The 11941-nt window shown below is 41.0% G+C and overlaps 1 protein-coding gene across 1 annotated transcript; it reads right to left on the bottom strand.

Moving 5' to 3' along the window:
- Positions 1–278: 278 nt before the first annotated feature.
- On the bottom strand, positions 279–11524 carry maea (macrophage erythroblast attacher). Its single transcript, XM_023328406.1, has 9 exons — positions 10836–11524; positions 6483–6665; positions 4283–4486; positions 4078–4200; positions 3384–3460; positions 3176–3284; positions 1878–2011; positions 1448–1643; positions 279–931 (listed from the first exon to the last, which is right to left on the bottom strand). Exons 1-9 carry the CDS (start codon positions 10902–10904, stop codon positions 836–838), a joined length of 1191 nt encoding a protein of 396 aa, XP_023184174.1. The 5' UTR covers positions 10905–11524; the 3' UTR covers positions 279–835.
- Between the last annotated feature and the right edge of the window lie 417 nt (positions 11525–11941).

Here is an 11941-nt window from a genome sequence, read left to right as displayed (position 1 = left end):
AGAACAGAGGCATCGTCACAAATACACTTCCAGATCACAGACAGACACAAATGGGATGATTTCACGTGGGCCGATCAACAGATGGGAGAATAAAACCTGCATTAAATCAGCTCCTACTGAGTTAGTTTACATGTGAACAATATTAAAACATGGTGAAGAATTAGAGGCCTGCTGTTGGTGCCAACAGAAGGTAAAGGACTTTATCTAAAATTTAACCTATAAATGCATCATCAGATATTTAAATCTAATGAATCCAGAAAGGTGGAACAAAATGAAAATTAGTCAAATAAAAAGTTTATTTAATCAGAAAAAACAAAAACAGATGACCCAGAATTTAGCAGGACCACCTGAAACAGCGCCTCCTGTGAACTGAGGAGTTATTGCAAGGTAATGATGATATATTATGGGATGTGCTGCTGGGCAACCAGAAGGTTTCAGTCAAAACGAGTTCCTCAGCCATCATAAAAAAAGGAAGAACGGCTGGAGACCAGCGATGCAGCCAATCACATTTATAAAAAAAAAAGTTAGTAAAAAGGAAAAACTCAGAGCGATCCTTTACAAGTTCTTTTTTTATTTGTTGTAGTAAAATCAAACATCTAACTAACAGTTTCACTCAGTCCTTTTTCCTCTAGGCTCTAATATTCAGAGTAAAGGCCTTTAAGATAATGAAAATGTCGATAGTCTGTGTGCTTGAATGGATCAGGTCAAACAACTCCTAGTCACATCTAAACAGTCTGAAAGAAGAAGAAGAGCCCAGCTGTGTGTGAGGAAGAGGAAGTCATCTACTGGGGTGAAAGGTCACAGCTCCACTGAGTCGTCATGGTGGAGGACGTGATCACATGATGTAGACCTTCTCTGCCTGAGAGAAGCTGAACACCTCTTTGGTTCTGGGACAGACCACTTTGTCGTCCTGGCGGATGGACAGCAGGGACTGGAGGACAGCAGCAGGAGAACATTCTTAAAGATCAATAAACTTTTGCTTCTGATTAGCATTTAACACTGGAACTGGAAGACATTTTAAATATCACAAAAATACACAAGGCAACAAAAACAACAAATAAAACGACTTATTTAGTCTCTGTTAAAATAAAGGTTCTCCAAAAAAAGGATGTAGTCGAGACCAAAACAGCAGACTGAATATTTTATCATCCAGTCTTTGGTAGAAAGAGAACGATGATGCAAATGGAACTCATTTTAATTTATCATGATTTATTGTGACTGGCCGGTTTGTGCTGATATCACTTTAAAAAAAAAACATTTCCAAAGGTCATCAGAGGTCATGTTTGTGCAGCAAAACATTTTTGTTTGTGCTGCTTTTGCTTTGAAAATATTGCTGATGACTTCTGGAAACTTTTTTTTATTAATATCTTTAAACTCTAGCGGCTCAAACCAGGTTTTTGCTGCCCAAACGTTTGATTCCAGGTCTGTCAGCTGTGACTGGACTCACGTTGTAGCCGTAGACGTATCCGTTGGGCAGCATCATGGGCGGGTTGTTCTCGTTCATCACCTCCCCAGAGATCTTACACACCAGCCTGGAGTTGGCGCAGTGAGCCATCGGCAGCGGCTGCGCCAACTTGTTCAGAGACTTGCTGCAAACGGGGCAGTCTGGGTTTTTAGAGGAGCCGTCCTCCTTGTAGCACTGACTGAAACGACGAGTTAAGGATCATCGTGGTGTGAAGAGGATTAAACTGGTTCTGGTTTAGATAACAAAGCATTTACTAAATAAACACCACAAACTGCACTTTAAAGAATCTGTTTTTCATGTTGGAATGTCTTAGTAAGTATTATTTTGATCACTGAGAAACGAGCCGTTACCAGTCGAGTGAACTGATAATCAGAGTGGAAGTTTGCAGGAAGCCAGTGGGAGTGAAGGATACGGAGTCTTGATGGCGGACAGCCCGGCCTGCAGGGTGATGGTGAACACAGAGTTGTTTCCCAGCTGGTGGAGTCTGTAGTTGTCGTATCTGAACTGCTGGATCAGCATCTTCCAGCGAGCCGGGTCCAGAAGATCCTGGTGGGAGCAGAAACAAGACAAAGTTTCCCCTGAAGTTACCAAAAATCAGACGTGCTCTCAGTGAGATGAGCTCAGGCTGCTGCAAGGAGACGAGGTTCTACTTCATCCTCATCGATCACGGATCAGAACCAGGATAAACGGAAACAAGGTGAAACAAAAAGAGTTCAGATAATAAAATATTTTAAAATTATGTGATTTTTTTTCTACTGTTTATCTAAACTGGATGTGGGTCAAGATGAAAGTAGATTTTTAACAACTTTATGATGTCTGACCTGAAAACAGGACAAACCTGATAAAATGTTTCAACACTAGCAACTATGGAGGGCCAAAAGAGACAAAATTAAATAAAGTTAATAGAAAATTAATTTCTTGTGTCTTAAATATGTCAGAAAATCATTAAAATGTAAATCATAATAGATAAAGCTGTGTAAAAAAAAAAAAAGAATCAGGCTAAACTACTGGAGTTCAGTTTTAGCCCCTCGGCTTTCATGCATACATACATAAATTATCGGCATCGTCCATTATACATTTGCATTTTAGTGATATTTAATAAAGTAATTTTCTACTAAAATTATTTATTTGAACATTTATTATTTTTCCCTTTTTCTATTTATTGTATTTTTTTTTCATTCCTGCTGTGGACCAGGACATTGTGTCTTTAATAAAAGCTTGAATTGAAGATGATTTAACTATGTATTCATCTAATTTGGCCCTTTTGTTCCTCCATAAAAACAGATCATTAAAATGTTAATCCTGTTTTTAAATTGCAAATTTTGACAAACCGATTTCTTAAATTATAAACTGTGTTTACACTAATCTGTCATTTACTGTAGAATAAAACTGGACTCATATCAGGTCATTGAAGGAAGCTGTGACAACTGTTTACTATTTTCACTAATTTAATTTAAAAAGTTTGACAAAGTGCACCTAATTGATTCTGTCATGATTATAAAATAATAAAAAGCTCATTTGACTTAAAACCAGCGCCAATCAAAGTTAATCTGTAGTCCTTAAATGCATTTTAATCTTATTAAAAGATAACAGGCGCCCACTGGTGGCAGGAAACTGGTATTACAGTAATTTGCTTTACATTTTTGCACCTCTGTTGAAGCTGCAGAGTGTTTATCAGCTGGTAATGCTGTGATGAAGCAGGACTGCTACCTTGTAGGGGGAGATGTGTGTATCTGATGGGAAGGCCAGCATGCCCATCACCTGCCGGACCTCATCCAGCTGCCCTCCTTCTGCCTGACTGAAATGCTTCCTTGCATGTCTGATATAAACACACAGAGAGTAAACATAAGGGAGACAGTTTGAAAAACAGGAAAACAGCCCATCAATCATGGTTGTTGTGATAAAGTGTGGGAGTTACCGCACTGCATCCATGCGCTTGTTCTGTCTGATGAGCTCAATAAACTCCTGAATTCTCAGACTAAACTCCAGACAGCTCTGCAAAAAAAAAACTATTATTATCATTAGAAACATAAAACAGTTTTAAAAAGTTCCCCAAGCTTCAAAAATCATTAAATAAACATGAGGAACAGATTATTTTAGACAACTGGGTCACTCAGCCCACTGCTGCTGTGGTACCAGGTTCTACAGAGTAAAAAGCATCTTTCTTTTGGACCGGTCCAGACCTTCAACCCTGATAGAAGCCAGAAGTTTGCTGATGGCTACAGATCATCTGTGTGTATGTAAATATTTGACCCTGTGAGGATTTGAGAACTCTCAAACATAAATTCAAACCCAGTTCTTGCTAAATTTTAACATTTCCATCAGTAGATCCTGAATAAATCATTAAAATCCCAACCTTACTGTAACAGTTTCGTCTCTAATGAGACTCCATAGACCTCAGGTCCCTTCAAAGCTACACTTTGTGTCCATTTCCATGTTTAAAAACATAATTACTATTTAATTTTTTTGACAGCATCTAAATGAGGAGAAACTTTATTTTGATGTTTTGATTCGATATTCAGAGAAAACTAAAGCATCCTCACTCCCACCCTGCAGCAGATCTGAACATCAAGGTTTCTGAGTATTGCTGTTAAATGCTGCATGCTAGGTACCTTCATCTTGCGGAGACGGGACTTGTTGTCATGGCACCAGGCGAGGCAGGTGGCCGTTTCCTGCCTCTCCAAAGACTCCTCCACCTCCTTTGCTGTGAGGAACATCTCGATGTTCACCAGATCCTGTTAAGGTGGCAGAGTTGGTTCTTTCAGATTAAAGTCAGGATGAGAAAAATGAAGTTTGTTTCATGAGCAAATACAGAACCTCTATGCCGCTCTGCCTGGCCAGCTTGACGGCGGTGTTGTAGTAGCCGCAGCGCAGCAGATGCTCCACCATCATGCGGTCCATGCGTTTCTTCTTCCACAGGTTGACCGAACCCGGCTGGTCGCTGCTGTGCTCCTTCAGGTGCTCGATGCGCCGCTTACACAGCTTGGCGCTCTCATCCTCCGCTTGAATCGACTCAGCAGCCTTCAGAAAGCAGACCGGAAGCTAAAGGTGAATTACAACAAAATGCAGCCGGTTTTCTGAGCTGAAAAATGGCTTCCTATTATCTGATACGTTAAACAGAACATCCATGTTAGGTCTGAAAGTGTGAATTAATGCACTCAACTTGTCTAATGCAGTTTACTGGGTTTAAACTTTAAGATTCTTTTCCTTCACAACGTCAGGCTTCCTAATAACAAGGGACGCTCCCATCAGGTTTTGTTGCTGCCGATTCCGATACCGATCATCCATGAGGCCGATCTCTGATAATCGATCACTGATCACTGCCGATCGCCTGGAAAGGCTGTTAGTTTTTCGCTTTAGGTATAAATGATACCATGTTATCTGGCAAAATGGAAAAAAAAATCTGGCAATAACTTTATCTACTTTAGACATATTTTAGTACATATCTAAAATCTATCTTTAAGCTACATGCTGCAGCTTTAAGCAGCAGTTCGGTGTGAGAGTTCACTGTCTGGTGGAGGTTGAGCGGCTCCGTCTGTGAAATATTACTACCGACAGCGGGAGCAGAACCAGCGTTCTAATACTACTAATAATCTACTAATAACCAGATTATTAAACATAATCATGACATCATAAGAAAGATTCTAACAATATTTCACAAGAGGAGGGAGAAAAGAGGGAAAATAAGGATGAAAAAATTGCTTTCTGGTCTTTTTGGAAGCTAATCAGAATAGAATTTGTTAGGATTTGTTCAGATGGTTTATAGTAAAACCACATCAGAATTCTTAAATGTTTCTCCTACTCAAGAATAGTAAAAGTTTATGAAAAGCTAAACATAAATAGAAACAGAAAAAACATTGAGAAAGACCTGATTTTACTTGGCTAAATCAAAGCAGTACAGAAAACATGGAGAGTCATTTTAATATCTCCCTGTTTGACATTTATTCTGCATAATGAGCTTGATTTCTAATTAGTAGCAAACAAAAACAAGAATATTTACTTGGAATGAACGAACAAAACCGCCGTCTGTCAGCGCAGGACGTGCTGACGTCGCCATGGAGACGGTAATGGAACGTACGCATGCGCAGGAAGCACTACAATAAAGAGGAAAAAACTACACAAATAAAAAAGAGAAATTCAACCCACCCGGTCTTCATTTATAAGGAAAACATATGGACTAATTTTGGTTTCTATAAACTCCCGGAAACACAGCGGCTAAACATGAGCTTAACCGCGTTCAGGGGTCTGAAGTTGTTGAAGTTATTTGTCAAACTAATGCTGAATTTGGCCAGTAGGACAAAATCTCACGGCAGTAAAAACTCACACTGGACACAAATGACGTCAAAAATGCTAAGCGTGTTTTCATACCTGATATTCCTGTAGACTCGGTTCGATTGGGAGCAAAACTACAACATTTGGTTAGATTTTCACACTGCACTGCGTCAAACGCAGCCCGTTTCCCTCCTCACATGTGGGGGCGCTGCAACCATGAACCACTGACGGAAACGATACAAAAGGTTCCGGAGACACCGAGCGCACAAAATCAAAACTAAAGAGTGGCGGTAGGATTCCTCGTTTGTCTTGGACTAAAAATCTCGAGCCATTTCTCCCGCTAGCGCTGGGCTTTCAAGTTTGTTTTGGCTGTATTTACCCAGAATGCCCTGCGCTGTAGTCCGCTTCCTGCTTTCGGAGTGGTCTCCGGCTTTTGTACCGCGCTAGAGTCGACTTCAACCGAACCGACACCGAGGTTTGTAGGCGGACAAAAGTTTCGATTCAAACCTAACTAAACGAACCGAACCTACTGGGAAAAACAACTGGAGTTCGAACAAAGCGGTTGGTTGCCATGACAACAACCACCTCTAATTGGCGATATGCCTTTTAAAAATGATTTTGATGCTGAATCTAGAAACCACATTTAGTTAGAAGGAATAGAGCGACTTTTTTTTACAGTCTCATAACATTAACCCTCCATAGATCCGGTTCGGTTCGGTCGTTTCAACCCGACCGGATCCCTCACCTTCCTCTTCAGGGCGCTGAGTTTCTCCACCACTCCGTCCAGCAGCGACACCACGGAGTCAACCACCGGGAAGCTGCTGAGCGTCTTCTCCAGCTCCGCCACCACCATGGTCACGTGACTCGTCTCCCGGTCGATGTTCTTCTGGGCCGCTCGGAACCGCTTGTTCAGGGTCTCATACGGAACCTGGAAACGCAGCAGCCTTACGTCACGGCTAAAAGGTCAAAGAACCGGTTCAGATCGTTCATTTAAAAACAAGCATGAATGACCAACGCGCATAAACAGGTCGATCAGAACATTTACCGATACATTGACGATACATTTTAAAAATTGTCTGCAGGAAATTAAATTAAAAGGAGCTCGATTCTCTTCCACAGATTATTTGTCAACCAAATGATAATTCTAAAGTAAAAAACATTGTTATTATAAAAGTTACAAACTGCAGCTGTAATTCTAGTAAATGCAGTGACGTGCGGTGAGGTTCATAGCTGGTGAGGCACTGACGTCATCAGAATCAGATTTGCAAATAGATGCATAGATTGACAGCAGTTTACAGGTTATGTTTCACTTCTGCATCCTTACACATACAAACTGTAGCTCACAAAATCTATCGCTGCACTTGACTTGCTTCCCGAATCGTTTAGCCTAGCTCGCTGTCACTTACTCGGCAGTTGAGGAGTGAACAAGACGAACGTCTGGGATCTTGAGCGCCCCCTGCCATGAGGCAAGAGAACTGCCTGCCTCACCTCGAAGCTGTTCTCTGCCGTTTATAATCGCTCATTACACGAAACACGTTACACAAACACAGATGGTGACAAAAAGCACTGTACATTATATACATAAGCTAAATTATTGGAAATAAGTTCACATATTAAATTTGTTTAAACCATTTTATTGACGCCGTACAGCAACATGCTCTCTCCGCTTAGCAGCCAGCGCAGAGCCAGGGGTTGCGCAATCCAAGGTGAGGCAGAGCTCGCTGCTGCCTCACCGGCATCGCTTCCAAGCATTTGAATGGGAAAATAAGAAAATTCAGCGATTTTGAACAAATAAAAATCGAAATTGGTGAAGCTACATGAAAAATAAATATTTTTTAGTACAAACCACCGGATGAATATAACAATTTAAATTACTTTATGATTATATATTTTCTTTCTTTCCATGATGGCTGGTGAGGCACTGCCTCACCTGCCTCCCCTGACCGCACGTCACTGAGTAAATGTCACCAGATGTTACTGCTCCTTCTGTTAACATTCAATACAAGAGAAAATATTATGTTGAAATAATTTTAAGAACATTTTAAGAGTGGAAGACAGATTTGTCCATAAATGCATGCAGAGGACGGCGCTGATCCACTGAATGAATGAATCCCTCCTCTTCAGTTAATTTCACAGGGAAACTGTGCCAACGCTCCAGCAGGAACTAATGGATCTCATTCAGAAATCTGTTGAAGTCCGCCAGCAGAGAGGGAGCGTATGCTTCAGCCATGAAGCGTTTGTTTGTCCTCACAGACTCAGAGACGTCTGCTGAGACGAGTTGGTTCTGTAACAGTCATCCAGCTTCATGTCCATCTGCTTATTGCTTCATTTAGACCCAGAAAGTTTCCACAAAGTGCCATTTACAGCACAATCAACTGTCTTACCATCAGTTATTATAACAATGCAACAAATATCAAATATGAATTAAAGGAATATGGCTTCGTAACTTAACATCTAGAAATTGGGCCTCTGTCTCTTTAAAAACTTCTGCTCTGTCTGAAGGAAGTCGTCCAACATGGCTCCTCTGTTAACCCTTTAACGTTTTCACCAAGCAGCAGCTCCTACAATGAGCTCAGCAGGTGTTTGCTATTTGCTGCTGGCTAGTCTAGAGGAGCTGAGTGGGGAGGAGCTGCGCCTCAAAGGCGGAGCTGTCCACAACTAAATGGTTGCCATGAAGATTAAATAACTTCTCGAACATGTAAGGAAGAATTAAGATGACAGTTCTTTTTTGTTTTTGATGAGAATAACTAACATGATGGGCAGATAAAAAAACTTGATTTTAGATGATGCTGCTTCTGTAAAAAGGTAAATAGGATGAGGCAAAAAATATGTAAACTACGATAATTTATTATTATTTAAATATAGTCATAATATTAGCAGAAGAAAGATGCACTTTTACCAGAAAAACATCTTAAAATTATAAGGAAAAAAGTTGTTTTAATGAGAGTTATCAGGATGAGCTCTGGATAACTGGACTGCAAGATGTCAGAAAAATCTATTTTTCCTCCATCATCCATCTGGTCAAATAGAAAACTGGGATACAGAATGAGCTGCTATGAGAGTCTAATCGTTTATTAACCCTTCAGAAAAAATACAACAGTCTCCTTGTTTCTGCACAAAAGATGTAAATGATGCAAAACCTGATCTAATTACTTTAAGTAAACACAGAAAAATATTAATTCAATTGCTGCTGGAAAAATAATAAGTACTAATAAGTCATAAGAATGTTATACACAGAATTTAATTATTATTATTCCTTTAATCCACAAATTTAAACAAAAGATGAAAGATGGTTTTGTAAGGTTATAAAGTGATGAAAAATGGGAATTAAACAAAAACATTTTATTTAAAATAAAATCTCAGTTTCGAGGCAGAATATTCTGTTACAGTTTTTAACTAGGAGAGAATCTTATTCTGCTGTCAGGCGGAAACGATTAATCTGATTATTGATCTGATTATTATTAATCTAAATAATCATCAACTAATATAGTAATCGATTAATCACTACCTGGAGTTTATAGAGTCAAAATAAAACATTATCTGAAGGAACAACACAGTTGGAGCCAAAATTAAACCAACATTTTACAATAAATGATTTTTTAAAATTGTCTCTGTACATCAAACGCAGAAAACCTCAAGTGGCACTTTTAGTTTCACCCAATTCAAATTCTGCGTAAAAAACCTCCTAACTCCTTTGGCATCAAATAATTGATCCAAAAATTAAACACTGGATCAACCCTCACATGCTTTTAGCTGCAGATACATTTTTTGCTACAAATGATCAAGCAGTTCACTCAAACAATGCTGCTATTGCATTTTAGGAAATAAAAAGGAATTGAATTATGCATTTTTATAGTGTACAAAAATAAGCTTAAGTGGTTTAATGAAAAACATGCAGTAATTTTGATCAGATTACTGGATTAGTCGTCTGAATAAGTAAAATAATCGCTCTATTACACTGTAACAAGCATAACCTTTGGGACGAATTAACAGATATTTATTCTGGTTCTAATAAAAGCTAAACATGGAGAAATGTTTGAATTTTCTTTGTGATTTTTGGATAGAAACGTAAAGATAAGAGCTCAGTGTCACTAGAATCGTCTCTTAATGCTCCTTCATGGGAAGATCGCTGCTGCCACACCTAGAGCAGGGAGATAAGATCCAGTTTGACGCGTTTAGCTGCTGATGGAGGTTATTATGGAGACATCTGGGTTTCCTGCAGCAGCAGCATCACTGCTGCGCTGCACAAAAAGCCTCTTCTGATGCCAATTAGAGCATCAGCCTGGACCCAAAATGGAGCCCATCGTCTCCCTGCAGCGGAACCACAGCGGTCCATTCCAGCTCGGTTTCTCTGAGCCGGTACTCACCGCGGGTCTGGGTGTGGAGGCGCTGTCATTGGACCGGGTCCGCCGGTGTCGCAGTCCCGCTCGGTGGGATGGAGGAGCGGTGCTGGTGTGCGGCAGCCGGCGGCGGTTTCTCCTCCTGGCCATTTTGAAGCGCACAGAGGCGGCAGGAATCTGATGACACTGCGCTAACACGCCGAACCGCTTCCCCAAACCTCCAACCGCCCAGAACCACCCCGAACCAGCTCCACGGACCGGGTCGGCTGCTGGGTTTAGGTTCGCCTGGTTTTCACCCTTAGCAGGCGAATCACGTCTGCTCCAGAAAGGAAGCGCAACCATATTGTTTCAGCCTCTATTGGTGATCCGAACTCGTCCGTTTAACCCGAACCGGGTCGGGCACCAGTCAGAACTTTTCACCTTTTACCAAAGAACTCAGATTTTGGGGGTACCGGGACCGAACTAACCCGGAGCGGGTTCAGTTTGCCTAAAACTGAGCCAGAATTTGACATTTGGAGGGATTCAGTCCCAACAATCCGAACCGCGAGCAAAGCAGATCAGCACCGAACCCGTTAAGTGTAAACGGTTCTGATTCTTGCCTTTAAACCCATCAGGCTGATGTTCTGGCCATGCTAGCTTAGCTAACCTTAGCCACTCTCAAATTAACCACCAACCAACCTCTTTAAAACAGAACCGAACCCCCCGGGAACCTGGAGCACCCCGAACCAGGGACGTGTACCGGTGTGTGCCGTGTTTACCTTCAGGGTGGGATATTCCTGGACCTTCAGAGCCATGGACAGCTGGGCTGCTGTCTCCTGCACCGCCATCTTGGTTCTGTGCTTTTCTGCTGGCTGTTTTTGTTGTTTTTTTCCCCTACAGCTCAGAATCGCCTGTGTTCACTACCGCCACCTATCGACACGGTGCCGATACTGACGCAGATTCTGATGTTGCGTTCCAGTTGTAATCGAAACTGGGAAAATCAATTGAAAGGCGAACGGATGTTGGATTTTCCACTGGGAAAGCGGGAGCAGCTCCGATTTCCCCTAGTTAGAACTTGTCAGGCCGACGCGTTTCATTATGGCGTCTTCCCGCATTATTTTACAAGACAAACATGTAAGAGTGTCTAAAATCAATGTCATTTATAACGCCTCAAACTTAAACAAAAAAAAATGTTTTACTTTGGAAAGTACAGCTTAAAAATATGTTTGTCAGAGATGCTGCAAACAATGTCGATGAGCGTCGCCATGTTGAAATCCGAACTCAATTTGAACACTGTTACTTCTGAAGTAAGACTTCGGTTTCCCGGACGCTGCCCGGCGGGTCATGGGAATAACGCTAGTCGGTTTATGGTCGGAACTACGACGGAATCTGATCGTCTTCGAACCTCCGACTTTCGTTCTTGGTTGGTGCGTTCTTGGTTACTTCTGAAATAACCTGAACGCACCACAACTCTTCTTCCCCTTTTTCTTGACTGCTAACTACGGAAGAGGATTAGGGCCACGGAGAAAAGCAATTCTGACCTGAAGGTTCTTTAAGGCTTTAAGTTTCTGACTTTTATGAAGTGGAAAAAATCGAGATTAGATCAGAATTCTGACTTTACGATTAGAAAAGGTTTCTTGTAACAATCAGCCTTTACTGCATCGTTTCAGACAATTTCATCACTTTCCTGTTTGTGGTAGCAACACTCTTCGGTGTGAAAGCCGTTTCTGGTGATTGAAAGAAATTTCAGGGAGGCTTGGAGATGTACCTGTTACAATTCCAAATTGTTTGAACATTTCACTCAGGTTGAGGGAGAGAAGAAGATTTTTAGCAACTAACAGGAAGGCTGAATGTTTTAGAGTTAAGTTTTATCGCTTTGAAATTT

This window comes from Xiphophorus maculatus, chromosome 23, assembly GCF_002775205.1.
Source record: "Xiphophorus maculatus strain JP 163 A chromosome 23, X_maculatus-5.0-male, whole genome shotgun sequence".
Classification (NCBI taxonomy): domain Eukaryota; kingdom Metazoa; phylum Chordata; class Actinopteri; order Cyprinodontiformes; family Poeciliidae; genus Xiphophorus; species Xiphophorus maculatus.
This window is presented reverse-complemented; position numbering and strand designations above follow the sequence as displayed.

What these genes read in the sequence shown, in the direction of transcription:
- maea (XM_023328406.1), bottom strand. Translation starts at nt 10,904, where the DNA reads ATGGCGGTGCAGGAGACAGCAGCCCAGCTGTCCATGGCTCTGAAGGTC. An exon ending in CCAGGCAGAGCGGCATAGAG is followed by an intron (nt 4,201 to 4,282) that starts GTTCTGTATTTG and finishes CCACCTTAACAG; the next exon opens with GATCTGGTGAACATCGAGAT. An exon ending in CTGTCCGCCATCAAGACTCC is followed by an intron (nt 1,644 to 1,877) that starts GTATCCTTCACT and finishes TCGTCGTTTCAG; the next exon opens with TCAGTGCTACAAGGAGGACG.